The sequence below is a fragment of the Catharus ustulatus genome, chromosome 4 (assembly GCF_009819885.2).
Source record: "Catharus ustulatus isolate bCatUst1 chromosome 4, bCatUst1.pri.v2, whole genome shotgun sequence".
Classification (NCBI taxonomy): domain Eukaryota; kingdom Metazoa; phylum Chordata; class Aves; order Passeriformes; family Turdidae; genus Catharus; species Catharus ustulatus.
This window is the reverse complement of record NC_046224.1, coordinates 12,590,208-12,612,703: the sequence shown is the minus strand read 5'-3', so window position 1 is coordinate 12,612,703 and position 22,496 is coordinate 12,590,208. Positions and strand designations below refer to the sequence as shown.

General features: G+C 37.8%; 1 protein-coding gene across 1 annotated transcript in view; it reads left to right on the top strand.

Moving 5' to 3' along the window:
* PTPN12 (protein tyrosine phosphatase non-receptor type 12) overlaps positions 1 to 22,496 on the top strand; it is a 70,525-nt gene extending 48,029 nt beyond the window's left edge. Inside the window, exons 12-18 of the mRNA XM_033058227.2 lie at positions 6,256 to 6,341; positions 13,579 to 14,543; positions 17,466 to 17,543; positions 18,904 to 18,992; positions 19,949 to 19,979; positions 20,474 to 20,590; positions 21,193 to 22,496. Of these exons, the coding sequence (XP_032914118.1) occupies positions 6,256 to 6,341; positions 13,579 to 14,543; positions 17,466 to 17,543; positions 18,904 to 18,992; positions 19,949 to 19,979; positions 20,474 to 20,590; positions 21,193 to 21,254 (1,428 nt within the window). The 3' untranslated portion in view covers positions 21,255 to 22,496. The remainder of the gene's footprint in view (positions 1 to 6,255; positions 6,342 to 13,578; positions 14,544 to 17,465; positions 17,544 to 18,903; positions 18,993 to 19,948; positions 19,980 to 20,473; positions 20,591 to 21,192) is intronic.

The following is a 22,496-nucleotide window of genomic DNA, read 5'->3' as shown; positions in this document are numbered from 1 at the left end:
CTGTGAACTTGCCAGCTTTGCCCTGCTGGAAACAATGCTGTAAGAAGTCAGCAGCAAGCCCTGCAGTGTTTGAAAATACACTTATGATAGGGTTAGAATTTCCATTAGAATTTGATAGATTTGGGACCATGTAGAAAATACAGGATGTGCTTTAATGTAGTAAATGTGTGTTCTTACCATATCGTTACACCTATTGTGAATGTGTAGAGCAATAAGTGTGTACCATAACACTAAGTATTTAAATGAAGTGAAATGTGAAATAAGGAGAGCTCTCCTCAGATACCAGTCGTTTCAACACCATCCCACAGCAACCAAATTTCAGGGTGAAGAATTGGTGCTCAGGAGCCATTTTTTTGGTGATAAGAAAAGAATTCAGATGCTAAACCTGATAATCAGAACTATTCCCCACCCCCACTTAGTAGTACTTTCAAGTTACCAAACAATTAAATTGGAACAGAATTCTTGGAAGCCCTTCCCACTGAAATTCTTGATCATATTGTCATGTATTTCAAGTCAATAGCTGTGCTTCTCACTCATCATTGGCTTTTTTAGAACTGCTGTGAAAATATTACATTTGCTGTTGGGTTTGGAAGGTTTGAAATATATGTATGAGATCATTAGTCTTGGTCATCTGATAAGGTATCAGTCAGATTTGTATCAGTAAAATATTTTGTGAGTTATTTGAGAGGGTTCTTCATGAGCTGAAGTGAGCTGTAGCTGTCTTGGAAAGTCTGAATCATATGGAATTTCATCAAGTTGGATGTTCTGTTTGGAAGTCAGAAAAATAAAATTGGTTACAAGACAACCAACCAAGCTCACTCTCTATTCAGAAGTGTTTCTGGTTGAATTTTTTCTCTTGATAGTACCAAGCATGTTACAGTACTGCAAGTCCTTGTTTTGCCCTTCCTCGTGAGTAGAAGCTTGTGTTAATAAACACTTCTTCCAAAGTCTGGCAGTGCTAGTACTCTCCAGTGTCTCTTGCATTTCATGCTGTGAAAGTGGCAGAGTTCTGTTGCTGTGGTTGACTGCACTTTAAGAAGTCATGGAGGAACCAGCTGCTATAAGGAGAATGTTTCAAATAAAAACATTAATGGTGTAGAAACTGTAAGTGAAAAGACTGTGCTGTTCATGTTCCCTTTGCTGTTTGGCAGCTTGGAAGGATATTTTTTGTCATCACAGCATTCTAAAAAATCATGACATTTATCTTGTTGCCTCTGTTGGAATGTTTTATTTAATCTGAGTCACTTGAGTGTATCATTTCAATCTGAAGTATTTCTCTTTTTATCTGCTGATGCTCAGTGATTCCCATGCTGCTTTATGAAAAGGGCAAAAGGAATGCCTCAATTCCTTTTAAGGGAAAACATGAAATTACTTCTGGAGGAGCCTTTGCAGTAAATTTGCCAGTATTTTAACAGTACAGAAAGCTTCTGAATGACATTAAATACTTCCACTGTGAGTTCCAAAGGAAAATGATACATTGCAATTCCTGGGCAAAAAAAAGGTTTTGAAGTGTAGGTAGTGTGTGTGAAATCTCAGTCTAAGACTATGATCCTCTATTCGCTTGAAGTCTTTGGTGATTGAGCCAGTGGAGGAAAGATTCCCCTTGGGAGATGACAGCACAGTTTGGGTTACCTTAGCAAGCTGAATTCAGACACTGCCTCTACCATGAGGATTCCTTGTTTCTCTACATTACTACAGGAACATAAGTTACTGTGCATTTTAGTAGACTAGGGGCAATCTACACCAAGTATTTGAGTTTGATATTGTCATTTGTCTTTAGGTAGGTATGCACATGTCTATATATATGTGAAATTTAACAGAAATTGCTAACTATGAGCAGTTTCACTTGATCTCATTAGCTACTCCCTCAGGGGAACAACTCCAAGGGAGCTCTTGAACTGTTGAGCATTTGATGCATATAAACAGAAAGGCTGGGGAAAGATCCTGTGGTTTTGTTTAACCATGTTGTAGTGAGAAGGCTGCCACAGTAGGATAGTTGTCTTCTGTGAGAAAGCAGGGTGCTACACTGAACACTTAGTGAATTGCACATTTGTTAATCCATTTTTAAAACATTATTCTGTGTGATGACCCCCATGAGCTATGTATGTTGTCCTGGTTTGTCTAAGCTGATACTTTTAAAAATTGTGCTCTGCCTGAGAATGCAACATCTGTCTAGAGAAGCAAGAGAGTGTTGACTGATGTCAATAAGCTGTGCTTAGGAAGGCTGTGGAAGGTTTTTTCTTAATACCACCATCTGCTCTTCTCAACAGATGCAGTCATCCCAATGAGATACCCTATATTCACTTTCAGAGCTCCGCTTCCTTGTTTCTGCTCCGTGCTAGTTTTTCTGCATGTTTTCCTATTCAGTTAGTTTGACATATGACAGGGAAATCTGTGAGCTGGTGTCCCTCATGGGTGATAAATACCCCAAATACTGGTTATTCCCTATTTCTTGTAGCACAGAACTGAGAACAAGTAACAGGGAATGACTTCTCTAAAAGTAAACGAAGCCTTCACAGAAACATCAATCCATTGAGCTCATTAAGGAAAGTAGCAAGGTACCTTTTTTTTTGGTGGCAGTAATTCCTGTAATAATTCTTGCTCCTCATTCAATGTAACTAAAAGAGTGAATTGATCTGGAGTTTAACCTGATGCACAAGTGCAAGTTTTGAACACCTCTCTGCCTGAAGCCTTCCCTGTGTACAAAATTGGGGCAACCACTGGTGTTAAATTTTAAAGTACCATTTTGTGTATGCAGGCTTTCTTGTTGGGTTTTGTTTGTTTGGGGGCTTAAATTATTTTTTCAAGGAATTGTTTTTGAAAACTCTGTGGTTGTGTATGTGCCTTGGACATTTGAAATTATATACATTTTTGTAAGGCTTGTGCATATGTTCTGTTACCAGTAGCAAAGATGGCAGTGCCTTTTCAGCTACTTCTGCCTGTCTCAACTAGAAACAGCTTCTCACTGCATACGTGGCATTTGAAAAAGCTTTGACATATGCTAGCTTCTTTAATAAGCTTTTTCTTCTGCCTGTGAGAAAAGCATATCTCAGGAAACATTCTGTTCACAAACACTTCACTTTACAAACATAGAAGGACAGGGATGCAGCTGCTGGTTTGTTTTCTGGACAAGTTAATCTAGAGCCAACAGGCACACCCTTTCCCTTGCCAATACCCTTTAGAAAATAGAATGCATGAATAAGAAATGTGTTCCTGAAAACTTCTGTGCTAGTGGAGCTGAACTGGGAGACTTTTCCGATCTGTTGTAGGATGGAGAAGTTGGTGGTGACGGGGAGGAACTCTTGTGGAGTCTCACTCTCCCTAGCATGTTTCTGCCTGTGGAACTGGGATGTGCTGCTTGCTGAAGCAAGGCCAGCAGCCTGCTCTGTTCTCAGGATGCATTCATTTGAGCTTTGATTGTTAGTACTTATGAGTAAGGGGAGATTTTAGTGCTATCCATAGTAGCAAATACGTAAGGGAGAGATTCAGAGTTTGCATTGCACAACTGGGGGAAGTGGGGAGGAACATGACACAACCATTGAGCAGGAAATGGAGTTTATTGTTGAATTCTGGGAGCCTCAGCATCTTTGGCACCGAGCTTCAGCATGTTCCCCTGCCTGAATGAGGCAATAAAATTAATGCCCATATTTGTTAAAGGCAAAGTGACCTGTGTGGTCACTCATTGCTTCATATCAAAAAGTAAGAAATTGCTTTCTTACTGTTTTGAGTGGAACTGGTAGAGGGGTTGGATGTTCATGCCACATGGTAACGTTTCCAATGCTGGGGACCTCAAATCTGGATGCAAACCACTGTAGACATACTAACTAAAAAAAAAAAAATCCCAAACATTGATATTTTCCCCAGTCATTAGTTGCATCCAAAGCAGCATGGGCAGCAGGTGAAAGGAGATGATTCTTCCCCTCTACTCCATGCCTGTGAGCCCCCACCTTGGGTCCTGCATCCAGCATTGGGGTCCCCAGCACAGGAAGGACCTGTTGGAGTGAGCCCAGAGGGACACAAAGATGAACACAGGGCTGAACAGGTCTCCTGAGAGGACAGACTGAGAGAGTTGTGGTTGTTCAACCTGGAGAAAAGAAACCTCCAGGGAGACATTATTGTAGCCTTGCAGTACTGCAAGGGGACTTACAAGAAAGATGGGGACAGACTTTTCAGCAGGGCCTGTTGCAGTAGGACAAAGTGTAATGGTTTTGAATTCAAAGACAATACCTTCAGACTAAATGGAAAGAATAGGTGTTTTATGATGACAGTGATGAAACACTGGAACAGGTTGCCCAGAGAAGCTCTAGATGTCCCATCCTGGCATTCCTGACTACAGCCAAGGCCAGCTTGGACAGGTCTCTGAGCAACTTGATCTTAAGATGTCCCTGCTCATTGCAGGATTAAATGGCCTTTGAAGGTCCCTTCCTGCACAAACTGTTCAGTGATTCCATGAAAACCAAACAACTTTGATTGACTGTTGTGGGAGTTGTGTTCATTTAAATGTGAGTGGCTTTTATCTGCTAATTGAATCTTACTCCAAAAACCCCCTGATAGCTACAGCTAGTGGTCAACAGGACAATGAACTCCCTGTGCAATTTCCCTGAAAGGGCTAACACGATCCATTCATTAAGGAACAATAGGGTATTTCTGCTGGAGTACTTGTGCAATACTATATTTGACAGCAAGTTAATGGGGCAGCTAGGGAAAAACAGTAAGATCAAAATAGTTAATTATTTTCTTCACAGGTAAAGCTCCACTTAGTACAATGAGGAATACAGTTTGGTAATAGAGTAGTCACAGTAGTCAGCAGTAGTATAGTCACTTTTAAGACAAGTAATGGAAATTATAAATGTATAACTAATTAATCTAAATTTAAGTGAAGTTAGTTAAATTTTGAGGCAACTTGTAGTTTATCTTCCAGAGCAAAAATTGCTCACTGAATTCAAATGCAGCTATCACATCTGAAGTAGCAATTTAACAGGGAGTTCCCTTTTGTTCTGTAAGACTGAAGAAGGTCAGTCTCTATCACAAGTCTCAGCAGGCAGGCTGGCAGACAGTAGACCCTATTGCCTGAATGTGGTATTGTGCTTTGAAATGTATGACACCGATTTGGGATATTTGTTGTTCTTTTTTACAATTGCTTTTGAAAAAAGAGCTCCTTCAAGAAAAGGCTTTAGGTAAAATAGATATTTAAGTTAAGGGAACACTAAGGTCCTCCTTGGTTTTGTTGGGTCTTTGGCTGTGACACATGTTTGGAAATTATGTGTCAGCTTTAGACTTGCATGTTGTTTTATGATTTTTAGTCATATATGTTTTTTTTCTTATTTTTGCTTAGTGGCTGGGTTGTGGTTGGTGTTCGTAGCCACTCTTGGGGTGCTGTGTTATAGATCTGGGGTGCAAACAGTGCTGATGGTTGTTTATAGCTAGTGCTGCAGCTATTGATGAACAATGATTGCACGGTCAGGAGCTGGCAAAGGCACACCTGTGGAAGGTTGAGTGATTGCTTTTGCATTGCTTGTTTGATTTCTTATTATCTTCTCCCACTTCTCCTTTGCCTGCTAAACAATTTTGTCTTGACCCATGAGTTATCCTGCTGTTCCTCTTTCCCCTCCAGGGGTGGAGTAGAGAAGTGAGAGTGAAATTGGCTCTGTGGGGCTTATATATGGGTGTGTGTATGGATTTATAAATACATGCATACATAAAATATGTCTTTTATATTTATGATCCAAAAGGGAAATTAAAGTCTTCATGCTTTGCTGAGTAAATTAAACTTTGTTGTTCGAAAGTGTTTTAGTTCAATGCATTAGGAGACAAGTGGGTAAGATCTTTCTCATTTTCTTATCTTCATTGGAGTGATTGTTGAAGTGTAAATAATTAGACTGAATGGAAAATAAATGCTTTATTTTCCAATTATTAATTTAATTATTCAGCATGAATAATTGGGGAGGTGTAAGAGAACTTGCTCACTACTAAAGAAAGATCAGCTTTTGATATTTCCTCTAGTGGATTGTTCAATGGCAAGCGGGACAAAATCTTCAGTCAGAAAAATTTGAAGTTGGTTACACAAGATAAAAAATAACTTTCTGCATTTAGAATAGAGTTTTCAAAGTGATCTCTATATGATAGCCAAAAGTAGGTTGTTTTGTTATACATTAAAGCCAAGTGTCATTACAGATCTTTGGACCTCACAGTTGAAATACTGTGTGTATTAGCTTTACAGCCATGAGTAAAAATACCCTTTTTTCTTTTAATCAGGATAAAAATAATACAGAAAATGCTGTCAGTTCTTCAGATGCTGAGAAACAGGATTCTCCTCCACCAAAGCCTCCACGGACCCGCAGGTAGTTAACTGTGTTCCTGTACTATTTTAAGCTGAAAGATGAATAGAAAGTAGAATAAAGCTACTGATATTATAAAGACTTAAGATGACTGTTTGGTTTATAAATAGAAATATACTCAATACAGATAGAAGTCTTGTAATTGACTCTAAATATAAGTTACTATATCTTTGTGAAGCCTGTGTTTAAATGTACTGACCTTGCAATGATTATCTGTCAGTAGACACCTTTACTAGTCAGATGTTAGATCTACTTGTGCTTTAATTCTACTAGGGGATAGTAGCAAAACAAACTTAAAGTAGACTCAAATAATGACTGAACCCTCATTTTTAGAGACAAAACCATAATGAAACATACCCATTTATTCCAGAGACATCTCATACAAGTACTGCTTTCGACTAGAGTAAGGCAACCAAATGCTGTTATTACTGAGAATTGCTCTCACCAATCCTTTTGTTCAGCAGAGGAAAATCTCCTCTAGTTCTTAAAATGCCTAGACATAGCTTTACAGAAGCAAAAAGTAAATCTGAACCAACATATTTGTCAGCCTAAAATGAGTACCCAGCCCAAGTGTTGAGAGCTAAAGAAGCAACTCTCCTGAACTAGATGTCCAAGTCCCCCAGCAGGTTTGTCGAGAGCCTGTAGCAGCCTTTGATGAATAATCTTGCCTGTGTTACATTGCCTGGAGTTAAATAGACATAAGGTGAGCACTTGGGTTTCCTAAAGTTGTCAAATGACAAAAGAAACCACCAACCAGTTGATGTTCTTGCATAACATTTAGGCATAGGTGAAGTATAATTCCTTTAAAATAAAGAGATGGAAGTAAGTTGGGGCTTTTTACAAAGAAATTACATGATTGATGCAATGTAAGCAAATATATTTTTACCTTATTCAGGTTTGATGGTGATATCATTGTATTCAGTTATGTAGATTAAGATGAAGACAGAGGAGTCAGTTAACCTGTTTTGATGATGAGTTCCAAGCTCTTGAATCTTAATCACTGAGCTTATAAATATGGTTTCTATCCAATAGATTATTTCCTTACTATTTCCAAGTGTTCCTTGAAATAATCTTAGGTGTGCCTTAGTTTTTATAATTTTTACATATTCATGTAAGCATATGTATAATTCATGTTTAAGCACACGTCTTATTTGCACTGCATTGTTCTTTACTTGCTGCATTAAGTTAAAATCTTTTAATCTCTCCTTAAAGCCTGGGGTTTTTTTGGGCCTGTTTCCATAAAATCATACTTTCCCATCTGCCAGCAGTGGCAGGCAGATTGGTTTCTTAGAGGTGAATAAATGGAAGCTTTTAGCAAAGCTGTTGTCTTTCTGAAATGGGGATTATTTTTGAAAAACAATTAATTAAACTCCTCCTGGAAGATGCTTCTGAGGAAAAACTTCATTTGCTATTAAGTCACATCTGCTCAAAATACCCACTAATGAGCATGGTTTTTTTCTTGATGTGAGGGATAATTTTACAAATCTGCAGACTGATTCAGTAAGGACATATAGAGCAAGGTTTGTGGATGTTTTGACACAGATTAACATCCTTTTCCTGGGGAGGATGGGAGAGCAGAATCAGTGGAACATTCTAATTTAATGCCCATGTTCACAATGAAACGTTTTTAGGTTGCCAGCCAAATGTGTACTTGAGTTTTACATGCACTGTCTCTGTAGAAGTTATATGCAAGTTGCTAAAGCTACTATTTTTGAAAAGAAATAAGGCTTTTACATTCTTTATAATCAATGTTGTAAATGGCTTTGTAATGTGTATTTAGTAAAGCAAGCTGCATTTTTTGAAGGGAAGGTTTAACATTTACTTTGTTTTCTAAAGCAAAAAGGGCTATAGGGACTGATAGGCCAGCTTGGTTTTAGGTGAACTTTCCTGAGATGATCCTGAGTGAGCAGAAGAAAAGTTGGGATTTTTTTCTGGATCTCAAGATGCTTGTTTTCTGTATTGTTACTGGACTAAACCCTGTGCTCTTAGGAAAGTCTGTGATACCTGTTAGTTGTTTTCTGACAGCCCCAGTTGTTTTCTGCTGGATGAGATGGGGACATCTCTGCAGCCCTTTCCACTGGCTAACCACTCAGGATATGGCAGAATTTTTTTGTCAAGGTGGCTTGCTCACTCTCTCTTAATCTGTTTGTAAGATAATGAAATCATCTCTGTATCTTCTTTAGACTTTAAGATCTCTTCTTCTTAAAGTGCAGCTAATATCATGTAAACTCTCTTTTCTGTGCTAAGGATGAGATGTCACTAAAGAATTTTACCATGCAAGGGTAGGAAGCTTACTCAGAGAGGTATAGTTAATCCTTTTAGTACTTGCTTTGGCCTGGGCAAGTATTGGGGAAGCAGTGATGCTTTCTAGGCTGCTGTTATGTGTTCTTGGGAGTTATCTTTAGGATATTGCTATTATATTGGTATTAAATGGGTATTTTATTTACTTAGGTCACCATGAAGCATCTAGCTGTAGTTGTTTTGCAGCGGTTTTGGATTTGTACTGCCTTCCAATCTTTTCTCACCTTGTAATGCTTTAATGTAATTAAACTTGCTGTACAATATGTCAGTGTAGTTATTTAGCTTAATGTCTCTCTCCATTCAATGTTAACAAAAAGAATTCTAATATTACTCCTTGATTATTACAGAGGTAAACAAGAAGAACTAATTAATGCATACATCAGCACCTTATCCTAGAAATTGCTTGGCTTGGCAATTGATCACTTGTTGTGAAAGGCACCTTTCTGTAGAGGACTTGGGGTGGAAAGCCTTAGTTAGACATGTTTTAACTATTTTCAGGTTAAGGTAGGAAGAGGGCATAAGTAAGTTTAACTTTGTTAGATTTAAGACTGCAAAAACAGAAGTTTCAAGTTAACAGTTTAACTGCACTTGATTTTACATGGCTGATGCATCAGAATTCAGGGGGAGCACCTCAATACCTTTAGGTATTAGTTCTTGAAATATTTGTGTGCTTAGTTGATTCTAAAGTATTTGGGAAAAGAGATGGTTTCTTTTAGTCAGGCTTGGTTACAAAAAGGTTTTTTTTCAAGTTCAAATCAGTTTGAAATCAAAGCATAAATTTAGACAAACTTATAGAACTTTTTGTATCCAATGTAATGAAGAGCTATGTGCTGCTGTCTGAAGGAAAAAAGTGAAATACTGCAGCAGTTTAACTTCTCATGAGATTCTATTTGCACTTCAGCCTAATGAAAGCCAATACATTTCCAGGGTTATGTGTTACTTTTTCATTTCAAGCCCTGCAAACCATCTCTTTCTATCTTCTGCAAAGCTAAGATAAAACTCATGGGTGGGTGTTACTTCTTAGTTAAATGTCTCTAATTTGTGTGCCATAAGTAAAAAAACCAAAAAGCCTCCATAAGTAAAGAGACAAATTCGCCAGCTGGTTATTTTTATTACTTCATTGTACTTTTATATAAATTATTTGTAGTGCATTTACAACAGCTTTACTCACTACAGTGCAGCTTTTCTTTCATGTGGATGGAAGTGATTTAATGTTAAGTAGAATAATGTGGTTGTCTAGCTTCAGCCTGCTTATGTTGAGTTTAATTTCCCTGTTTTAATTGAGGGAGGATGTAGAGCTTGATATCTATTTTTGGTTGTTCATAGCAGCTGCATTCCATGACCTTGGCATCACTCTCTTCTATTTGAAACACCCTACAGTATGCTGCATAGAATAACCATGGATTACTTAAGGCTTTTTTTTCTTTTGAACACTGGCCAAGTTTCATTTAAATCTGAACCCATTGTGTGCAGTTTTAGTAATATAGCTCTTCCATTAGGGGTAGAATGGATTAGATTTTAAAACATTTTAAAAATGTATAATGTACTGCAGAAAAAGCAATAAATGTCTTTTTTCATGTATACATTTTTGGTTGAAAGCTGTGAAAAGGCTTTTTTTCCTTTTTTTTTTTTCTTTTTTTTCCTTTTTTTTTTTTTCTTTACAAATGATAGTACTTTTGACAAATTGTGTGTAATTGTTACTATGACAAATAACTTTTAGAAGTTATTGCCTGAGAAGCCACTGGCACTAGGGCACTGTATCAGTTGCCCAGACTGTGAGGCAATAGGAGTGTGTGAAAAAACCACTTCAATTACCCAGGGAAATTGCATATCCAGCTGTAAGTGAGGAAGTGCCGAGGTAGTGGCATTCCAAGATAATCAGGAGCAGTTCTATCTGAAGAGGTACTCGCAGGCTGAGTCATGACAAAGTTTCTATTTTTTTATCGCACAGTGAGATTTTGCAGCCATATGTGTTTATTTAAAGGTGTAATACCTGGAAGCCTACTTCTCTTACTTGAATGGCCTGGCTTTCTTTGGTTCACTGTCTCTTTTCTGTCTCAATATTCTCTTTCATGAGCTTTCTGTAAGTTTCCTGGTATTTTAAATCAATCTGGTCTTAGTGTCTCCTGTTGTTTTCAACAGTATTAGTAGTTCATTTTCAGGTAATTTTCTAGAAGTGTCTCTGGAGCACAGCTGTTGAAGGACATGCCCAAAGACAGCATTATGCAGCAGCCCAAAATGCAGAGATTCACAAGACTTTTAGAAAAAACTACTGCCAAACAGATCTTCTGAATGTGTTCCTATCCTAACATTTCTGCTGTGTAAAAACAAACAAATATTATTTGCAATGCAGAACATGTGAAATAGAAATATTAAAAATACCAGTAAAATGGAAAAATTTAACCTGTTGGGATCTATTTCCAATTTACAGAGAAAAAATGTCAGTGTGCTATTTGGACATCTCAATTGCTGAGGATAGATATCATTCAATATTAATAAGGCAAAGAATGATTTTGGCAAATAATTTCTAATTTCTTCACTATAAGCTCTTCATTTAAGAATGAAGGAGTGGCATTTAACCTCAAATGTAATGAGGAACATTGTAGTAGTTCTGTTGATGTGTAGGAGGAAGTTGTTTAATCAACCTTCGGGCTGCTGATTTATGCAGTATTTCCTGTATCAGTTCTATGGATACATCTAAGGGAACTGTTTGAATACACGTGAGGCTCTGTTTACCAGTGGATTCCAGTGTAGAGTGATTTTATTCAACAGTAATTGGCGAAGAACTTAACGAATTTTGACTGGTATTGTGGTCCTATAACCTTGTTATAGTTAGTTTAATGCTAATTTGCTCCTTTAGCTAATTGTAATGCTTAATGTTAGGTCCGTACCAGATAAGAAAATCAGTCTTGCTGATTGCAAATAACTCTAGGTCAGGAAAATCAGGTCAACAAGGGAAAAACATGATTTTCAGTAGGAGGATTTAGTGGAGATTACTGAGGGCCATCACTGCTGGTAGAAGGGGACATGTAAACATTTGTGCAAGTGCACTCACTGTCTCCCTCCCCATTTGGAACAGAGTAGGGAATTCTTTTGTCCTTAGTGTGTATTAAATTGGAGCAAGACTTATGCCCCCCCCATCTTATCTTTGCTAATTCAGGCAAATATCTTGTTCTCAAGCTTATTCATTTTTCAACAACATTTAGAGGCAAGAGTTCCCAAATTACTTCTGTTAAATTGCTTTGATAAGCTTTGTATTCTCCTGCTTTAATGTAAAGAAAAACAAGTGCAGGGAGGCGAGGAAGAGAAGGAATTTGAGGCTCAACTCTTGTGACAGGAGTTAGGCAAGGAATGGAAGAGATCACCCAGAACATAAAGGGGATCTGGGGTTTTCCAGATACAAAGAGACAGGAACTTGTAGAAGATAATTTGGAAGCTGGGAAACTTGAAGTACTTGAGGGGGTTAGGATTTTCACAGACTGAGAATCCAAATGGTTTTCTTTAGTATGGAATCCTTTGTATCAAGATTTTAGTTCTGCAAGCCATGCTGCTATAGTTTGGTGCTAACAAAGGCACAAGGATGACATACATGCTGTAACCTGTCCCAAGTCAGGTATGTTTTTAGTTCTCTACAAGATTCAGTTGTGACACAGTCCCTGGGCTTTTTTTTGTTTCTGCTTTTTTTCCTATATGTCATGATAATCTCAAGAATTTGCATTTGCCCAGTCCTTCTTAGGCATGGTTTTGGAAGTAGGGGAACCAAAGTAATACTTTGATTTTGCTCATTATGTGGCATGCAGACAAATCATGAGAGCCTGTCCAAGGCCTTTCTCTTGTAGACATAGTTCTTGTGTAGTTGTGTGGTCCTTCTTATGATGGTGTCATGAGGGCAGAGTAGAATTCCCTCCTTCCATGTGCTGGCCAAGCTGCTTTGCATGCAGCCCAGGACACATGCTTGTTTTTTGGACTGTGAGCTGTTTTCTGCACACTGCTGGGTCATGTCCAACCTCTCCTCCATCAGCACCCCCAAGTCCTGCTCCGCAGGGCTGCTCTTGGTCTGTTCATCCCCCAGTCTGTATGATTGCTGGGGGTTGCCCCAAGCCAGGTGCAGCACCTTGCACTTGGCTTTGTTGAACCTGATGATGTTCTCATGGGCCCACATCTCAAGCTTGTCCAAGTCCTGCTGGATTTTTAAAGGAATGGAAATTATAAAAATGCTTTTATCAGTTATGCTAAATGTTTGTAATCAACTACTCTGCATCTAATCTGACCATGTACTTGAAGAACTTCTCCTTTTTAGTAGCTGGAGATGAACTGCAGTTATAAGTGCTGTGATCTCATTAATATGCACTGTAATTTGGATCATAAATTCTACTGGGAATATTTTTTATGCTGTATGTACTTCATGTCAGCTAAATTTGGTTTGTGACTGAGCGGAGACTATTAAATACACAAACATAAAAATAAAATCCTTTTGAGTATGTACAGGAAAATAAAATGGAAGGAAGACATTGTGTTAAGTGGGCTGTAAAGATTTTTTTAAAGAAATCTTTCTTGGCTTTATTGGAATTTCAATTCCATATGTCAAGTTTCTCCCAACCACTTAAGGAAAAAAACCAGTGAAATGCTGCCACAAGAGGGCCTGTCTTGCAATGCCTTTGCAAAATGCTTCTGGGAAAGGATGTGAGCAATCTTTGAACTATTAGTGAGGATTAGTTGTGGCTTGAAGAATGTCTTTGTGATATTCTGAAAGACATTTTGGGTGTGTTGACTTAATTCTTGCCTACCCCACTAGTCATATTCTGTAACTGTTGTCCATGTGCAATGGAAGCTCTGTGTGGAGTTTGATATTGGTATTACAACATTAACTACTGCAGTGGGAGATGAATACATATCTAAAATCTTGTAAAACTCCAATTGTGTCTTGGTTGTTTTGCAGTTGCCTTGTAGAAGGAGATGCTAAAGAAGAAATCTTGCAGCCTCCAGAGCCTCAGCCAGTACCACCAATCCTAACACCATCTCCCCCGTCAGCTTATCCAACAGTCACTACAGTGTGGCAGGACAATGACAGATACCATCCAAAGCCAGTTTTGCACATGCTTTCATCAGAGCATTCAACAGACCTCAACGAGAATTATAATAAGTCCACAGAACATTCAGGGAAGAACGAACCCAGTGAACACACCGAGAAGAGGCTGGAGCGCAACTTAAGTTTTGAGATCAAGAAGGTGCCTCTTCAGGAGGGACCACGAAGCTTTGATGGGAACTCCCTGTTGAACAGGGGACATGCAATTAAAATTAAGCCTGTGTCGTCCTGTGTAGCTGATAAGAGCTTTAAGCCACAGGAACAGATTTCAGGGGATTCATTTGTAGATGCTTCTCAAAACTCATGTATGGAGTACAGCGTGCCACAGTCTAACACAGCCTTAATATCTTCACCAGAAGGTCTGCAGAGTCAGCAGGTGTCTGACACCCCACCCAGACCAGATCGTCTGCCTCTGACAGAAAAGGGACACGCCACGTGGTCGCTACATGGGCCTGAAAATGCACTGCGTACGTCCGTGTCTGAAGAGCTGTCTTCAGACTCCTTGTGTCATGGTGTTAAAACTCTCTCTCTAGTATCAAACACCCCAGCTGAGCATCCTTCCAGTGATACTGATGATCATACTCCTCTTTCTGTTCGAGCACCCCTGTGTTTTACCAATCCTCTCCATGCAGATGATTCTGACACGGAGGAGGTGGACTTTGACAGAGCCATGAGCAAAAGCGCGTCCAATGTGTCAACCGCAAGTGCCACAGTCTCTGCTGCCACTAATACTGAAAACATTTCTGCCAGAAAAGTATTGCCAATGTCTATTGCTAGGCAAGACTTAACAGCTGTAACATGTTCTGAAGATGGCAAAGGTAGGTTTCACTGAGGTTCAGAAATGCTGCTCTTTATCTAGCTGCATCTGTAGAGTTGGACAACATAAATTTCTTTGCAATGCAATTTTCTGAATGTTAATATAATCAGTGCAGTATGGCAGCTTCAGAGAAGGCACAACTCTTTTCCTGACACCTTTCAGTTTGCATGTGAGCTATTTTTGGTATAAGGTACTACAGACCATGATTAGCTGCTTCAAAAGATGTACTGTGAGCTTTATTGTGAGCATTTGTTTAATGGTTTATTTATAATGCCTTCCTGTAGGTTTGTATGTAATTGTAGTTTTCTATGTTATTATTTGGTGCGTATTTTTTCTCTATGCCCAGTTTCATGGAAGTGTCTATAATAATTGGAGGTTGACTAGTCAAAGCATTTTCAACAGGCTTGTGCAAATACATAACAATTTCATGCTTATTGGTTGATGTGCTGTTCCTAAAAATATAGATGTAACCTCATTCACTGTGTTGTCTTTGAAGTTGCTCATGATTTGGCTCCTGCATGTTAATAGTGTTGTAGACATTTAGCTGTGCTTTCCTGTTTTTCTGTATGTGGCTGGGGGTGACAAACTAATACAGCTGTTCATCTAAAAATCCTAGGTATGCTTTATTGGCACTTAGAAAATTATGTAGTGGCTTTTTGTATTTTACTACTTTTTTGAGGGTTTTTTTTGGTAAAAGGTTGCAGGTTAGAACATCATTTATTGAAGGCAAAAGGGTCCCAAAAGATGCAGGTGCAGATTTCAGTCAGGCTGGCACACTTAGAGCAGATGGAGCACAGAGCTGGGAAGAACAGATTAGGCCTTGGTAACTGCTTGTGCAAAGCCCAACAAAACAAGAAGGCTGTGGAGCTGAAGGAAGAACTTGAACTTCTGGATCCAGCTCAGACTCCAGTGCTTGGAGCTGCTTGCAGTGATGGCCTCACCTCAGGAGTCTGGACAGACTTCATGACTTTCTGAAGTGAAATGGTGCTCAGTGTATGATGCAAGATGCTGAACCAGCTGAATTGAAAATACTGGCTTTGTGAACTGAATGTTCATCTAAAGTCATATGTCCAGAGATATGAGCTGTTTTGCAGCCTTAATAACAGTCTGTCTCTGTAGATCTTGATATAGATCTGTAGATACTGTGAACTGGATCTATAGATCTGTAGATTTTGGGATATTGTGTAAACACAGGACAATTCTTGCACACACCTGTATACTTTTAACACTATGCCTTAAAAGATGCTCTGCAGAACTGACAAAGTGCTTTTGTCATAGTTATTTCAACTTTGCAAGGAGTTCTCCTTGGATTTGTTTTATAGATTTGCAGGCTATTGTATTTTTTCTTTTAGCCAGAATTTTTTTTCTTCTTTCCCAGAGCAATCATTGTTTATCACTGTTTGGGAATTATCACCTCTCTGTGCATCTCATTATGTAGATGCTGTAAGAACATGCAAATAAAATAAGTGGTATGTCATAAATATGATAAAGAATTGGAGAAATGTCACTCTAGAATTTGTTTCATGTAACTGTGTATCAGAAACATCTTGAAATAACAATACAGCCCATGTGCTGCTGGTATGTTGATGATTTCACAGGAATTGATTAAAATTCTAGCATTAATTTTTAAATAATTTATCTCTTTTTAATAAGGGTTTATCTCTTCCCTGTTTGTATAATAGTGAATGCTTCCCATTTCACATTCTGGTTGGAGGTCTTGTAATCCCTCTGGGACTCAAGAATATATGGTTAGATTGCTTTGCACCAGTGATCCTAAACCCTGTGTACAGTGGCATTCTCATTTTCATACTGGCTCATGACTCTTCTGTCTGCAGCTGGGAATGTGGCTGCAATCACCAGTGAAACTTGTCTGTGAACTTACCAGCACCCTAATTACCTAACCATAACTGCTCCTGTGCATGATCTTACCACACAGTTAAATCCTCCTTTTCATTCAAATGAAGTGAAAAGTAGATGTACCCTGAGGTAAAAGGAAAGAAACAGAGAGAACAATAAAACAGCAACAACACCAAAACAAAACCCTAAAACCTCACTTCTAGTTAGCGCATATCCATGGCAACTTTATCTGATGGTTTTATCAGAGGCCCTTTCTGTTAATGAAGGTTTTCTTGTGCTGCACAGTAAACTTGAAATGGAAGTCTCAGAAATCACTTGGACAACAATGGCTTGTAGACCTTGATGGAGTTGTCCCTGCAGCAGCTGGGCATGCTGGCAGCTCAAGCTTCATGGCTTTATTAATTGAAATGTGTCTTTGTGTTTTTGAATTCGGTGCAGAGTACAGTTATCATATGAGATTTCTTATGGCAGCAGCTACTTTAAATTGTTTTAAACCTGTAATTACTACTCTAAATTTCTTAGCTGGTCAGAGAGAAGCTTTTGTTGCCGGAGTAGCTTGTTAGTACACTCCTGGGAGGTGAGAGGGAACAGACTGGGGACAGGATGTGGTACTGGCACATCCAGCCATGCTCTCTGGCTCCTATTTACCCTTCTGCCTAGTAAACCTTGCACTGTTTAACCATATCAGTGGTGTGGGAGCCAGTGGGCCTCAACATGGACTTGGTAAGCAAAACTGAGAACTGAAAGAATGAACAAAAAATATTCATTGGAGTTACTAAGAGTTTTTTCCTCCAAATTATTTAGACTGAGAATGTGTTTTTGTTTTCTTGCTTGCATAACACAAACTGATCCTATGCCATTAATGTGAAGTTAATGTTGTTAGATGCTGTTGCTCCACAGTGTTAGTGCGGTAAACCAAAATGTTTTATAATACTTGGAGAAAATTTTTCTTTTGCTGTAGATATTATACCAAGTTTAGGATTATCTCATGTATGAAAAAACAACTTCTAAAAGTCTAGGAGAAAAATCTGTTTTTTAACATATCTAAATGTCATGTTTGATTTAGATGCTGATGCTAGTGAAGATTCTTCTCCCCCGCTCCCAGAAAGAACACCAGAATCATTTGTATTAGCAAGTGAACAGAGTGAGTTTTTGATGTTTGGTGATAATTTGAGATAAAATGCAAAGAGCGTGTCAGTATTGTATTTGAGTACCCCTGAGTTTTGGTTAGTATGTTGGAGCAAATTGTAAAATGCAATGAAATCTAGCATGTGCAGTAGATTATTTTGAGGTTTAACTTTTGCACATCCTTAAACACAGAAATTGTTTTCCATTTTCTGACTAAATATGGTATTATGATATTTAAGTAATTGGAGACTTCAATATTAGTAGAGCAGGTTTTCAATCTAAAGGGTAAGGAAATGAGATGATACAGTGGGGAGATGCAGTACAGTTAGGGAATTTCCCAGCTATTTTAATTTCCTACTGCTCCCAGGTAGGGAATGGGCATGCACATGAACAGTGTTTATCTGATTCCCCTTTCTTGGGCAAAGGAAAGATGACAACACTTCATTCTGCACTGCATGAAGTGAACAAGCCCAGTTTGTCAAGTCTAATGTAGTTCACTCTTTGTGTCAAAAGGGTAACTGCAAGAGAAAGCTGACATTCACAGGTGATGTGCTCCTGTTGTCATAGTCCATTCATCAAGCCAATAATGGCAGAATACAAAACAGATAAATTTCAAATGAAGTGATCAATTAGTTGATGCTTGGCATCTTCCAGAAAGCCTATAATAATGTAGTTATTTACTGGGACTTTTGTTCAATGTCATTTTGAAACAAACAAAAAAAAAATTAGCCCAAGTAGTTAATCTAGGTATTTTCAGCATGAAAACACTGAAGTTTTGTAAATGTGTTCTTTGAGCATCATAAGCATAGATAGTTCACAATCAGTGTGATCCTTTCTTTGGATATTATGGACCTTTTGCTTTTCTGTGACTGCACAAGGACCAAATTTTGTTTAAAAAAAACCAAAAAACAACTCTCTCCAGGACTGGAATCACTAAAACCACTTCCATTTTGTCTTTTTGCATGATGTTGGTGAAGGACAGGTGTTGCTATCCTGACTTGTATGTTTACTTAGGAGATCTGAAAAACACGTACAATTACTGCCCAGCTGATACAACAGAAGTTCTAAATTGTCCTTGAAAAGGAAGCCAATTCAATTCCCTGTTGATTAGGGACCCCCAAAGGAACAAAATTAACCTCCTCAATGCAGTCTTGTGCTTTGAGTTATATTGTGGCATTTTGCCTTTTCCAGAGCACTTTTCATGTCAAGATTTTCATGTTTTTACAGGCATTTAATCTAAAAAAAAAAAAAAAAAAAAAAAAAAAAAAAAAAAAAAAAAAAAGAAAAAAAACTTTAGAGCACATTTCTAATGCTGTGTACTAATGCCTCATTATGAGGAGAACTGAAGTATGTTGAGTTGATTTAATTCTTCCTAGGCACACCCTTGCTGAAGCCAGTTCTGATTGCACAGTCGGAGTGGAGCGTGTTGCGTGATCAGCACCTGCCTGAGCAAACAGCCTCCACAGTAAGTGCAGCAGACAAGTCTGTACTAATCAGTCATTTCTGGTTTGGTTGGGAGCTACAACAAAAAGTAAAATACATACTTGTGAGAAGTTGCAGCTGTTGGTCATCTGCAACTGGCCAGTTTTTCCTCTGCCTGAGCTGCTGAATTGATGTGAAGAGTATGTTTTCTTTCCAAGAAAATTATATTTTTTTTAAGGTCAGCAATACTTTTAAAAGGAGTAATCCTAAATATATGTTTAACTAAGAGTGTAAATAAGAGTGTAAATATGCTGCCTTTAGGGAGCTTGCTGTCTGCTCTTAATGGATCTTAGGCTGATTCAAACTGCAAGAGAACAGCAGTCTCTCATCTAAACTTCTGCAGGGCCTCAGCCCAGGCTAAGCAGAGCTCCTTCCAGCTGGGTCTTGAAAATCTCAAGAGATGGACACTTCTTATCATCTGTGGTCAACTTGTTTCACTGACTGAAAATGGTGTTCCCTTATGTCCATGTTTATTTTAAACAAACCATTTTTGCCCATCAGATTTTACTTTTCACTCATCCAACTCATAGTCATCCTGCATGAACAGTTGGTGAAACTTTAAAAGCATATAAGTCCTTTTTACATTTGTCACTTTTATTATGTGCTCCCAATATCTCACTTAAAAATATGAAAAAAAGATAGATGTGAATTTTCAGGGACAGTAAATGTAGTGTGAGAACTAACCTATCTAAATTTGCAAATAAGTTGCAGTGTCATGTTTTCAAATTTTTATTAAATGCTAAGGTTCTAATAGTAAATTCTCATACTAACTACTGTAGCATTTTTTGTCAATGTTGAGTCAAGTCAAAAACGTAGAGGCAAGTAAGTATTTCCATTAATGTTATGGCTTTGGTGATGTTTTCATACTCTTAAGTTTCTAACTTTCTTTTAGTTTTTGGAATAGTTTATGTAATTATTTTCTATATCTCTCTTTAACAGGGTTTGAAAGCAACTTCACCTATACTACCTGGTAAGTGGTGGAAAAGCTTTTCTAATTTTTTTTTTCCAAATACATTTTTCCTACTGAACAAAAATTTGCCTGAACTTGGTCTTTGAAGATATCTACGTATATTCTCAAATATATTATAGTAAATATGTTGTGACCTATGATGTCTAAGCAACTTTAGTTCAGAAAGAACATGAACAGATGCCTTTATGTTGATGTATTAAATGGCACTGTGAGATTTTGCTATAAATAGATTTTATGTGGGATTTCAGCTATCCATAGGAGCTAATACAAAATAATCATTGAGATTTGGAAAGCAGGAATAGGCTGCTGTCACTGAACATCTACTTCATAAACAATTTTCAAGTTTCACTTTTAGAAATGAGAAATTAGCTTTCCAAGCTTTATTTTTGTAAATAATATTTGCTGCCAGTTGTTCTCTGGACTGTAATGATAAGTGGCATTGCCACAGTGGTGACTGAGTGAATGTTACAGCGAGGGGTCTGTGTGTTTTCCAGATCGTCCTGAACGAAGCAACAAAACACCAACTGACATTTTACCTCAGATTTCTTTTTCTGGTTCTACTGATACAAGAGGCCAAATTTCAGAATTTCCCGCAGAAGTAACAGATATTGGTAATTATAATTCTTTCAAAATATAATCACTGGATAACTTAAACAGGGGATTCACTATCAGTACTGGTTTGGATAGCTGCTACTACTGCCTCTCTCCAACTCACTGAGGTGTGGAACCCAGACAAATAAGCCTGCCTAGTCTCTTCAGCAGTGCAGAAAGATTTTTCTGCAGAATAGATGATTAAATAATTCTTGACTTTTTGAAAAATACCTGAAATGTATAAAATATAGAATTTGTCAAATGGATTATAATTTTTGTAAAGCACTGAAAACTTCCAGAAATAATAGCTGGTAACTCCTTAGGTATGCAGAGGAGGAGAAAAAAATAAGATAACAAAGGCTGTAATACTGTATTTATTGAAAAGTACTTTCCAGTGAGGTTTAAGTACTGAACTTTAATGGTTTATAAAGTCTTCATATTTGTATTTCCTATGGCCAGAGTGCCTTCAGAATTCCTTGTATTACAATATTTTCTAGCCCTGAGAGTAAATCTGTTGTGTAAGAGCTGAAGCCATGTCTTAGTGATCATCTGACTGCTGCCAGCCTTTGTGAACCTGTGTTGTCCCAGCAGACAGAAATACTAAATACATTTCTGTCCTTAGGTTTTGGTAACCGCTGTGCAAAGCCCAGAGGACCAAGAGAGCCACCCTCAGAATGGACATGATCCAAGAACCAATGGACATACTATCAATAAATTATACTGGAAAACTCAAGTGCCACTGAGAACTAGAGAAATAGTGTTCCACTTTCCTGGGGGGCAACTAACACAGAGCAGTGTAGATCTAACTATCAATGGTACATTCTTGCAGTGCATCCCGTGCAAAATCTGATACAGGTTCACAACAGTGGATTCCAGTATTACAACCTTTTGCTGGGGCCATCTACCTGCCTTACTACACTTAGGAGAAAGTATTACATATGATTTATTTTGTAACTTCAAGTATTATTGCCTTAATGTCTTTTAACCCTGTTACACGCTGCTTGTAGACATATGTTAATATAGTAATACTTTTGACAGATTGTGTTTATGGACTACTTTTTGCTAACATTTGATTACCATGTATGCATTATTTTGTATATGTACAGGGCAAGTAAGTATATAATTTGATAAAGTTGCAATCATAAAATATTAACAGAAGATGTAAGAAATCTCTGCATGATCTAAATTTTTGTGTACCTTATTTGTAAGTTATTTGCCCTGAAGTTTTAGAAAATAGTTTCTGGGGTTTTTTACAAAAATTGCTGGACACACACAGCCAGAATTGCAGGTTAGCAGAGATAAAGATTGTAATGCATTTTGTAAATTGTAAGCAAAAGGTTATTTTTATATTATATACTGTTTAATTGTCAGACCTGATTTGTTCTGGTTTTCATCTAGTCATGGAGATTCAGTAAGTGCCTTGGAACAGTATTGAATTCTCTTAGCCTGTGTATGTTACTTCAGTGTTTTGAGTTCATCTGGAATTAGATTATCAAAAATATTTGTATGTTTCTTAGTATATTTGACCTGCCAGTAAAAGAGAAACCATTTTACATAATCAACACTCCTTAGTTTTCATTTTAATGTTTCATCAATTGCAATCTCTAGAAAGTTCATCTCTATCACTTTTCTGTATAGTAGGATTTTGCGGTTATAATATGGCATGTTTCTAATTTGGGAAAACCAGAACACACTGGTAAAAGGACTGTTTCAATACCACTGTCTTCTCTTACAGATGGGGAATACAATTTATGTTGTTCAGCAACTGTGTATGTAAGAAAGCAACTTATATGAAGGTTCACCTGGAGCCCTTGCAGCCACACTGTATCTTGGCAATATATTATGTCAAGAGTTAATCCTTATAAGGATTCCTTACTTAAGCTTTTCTGTAATACAGTCTTTAAATTAAAGAAAGTAAAAATCTCA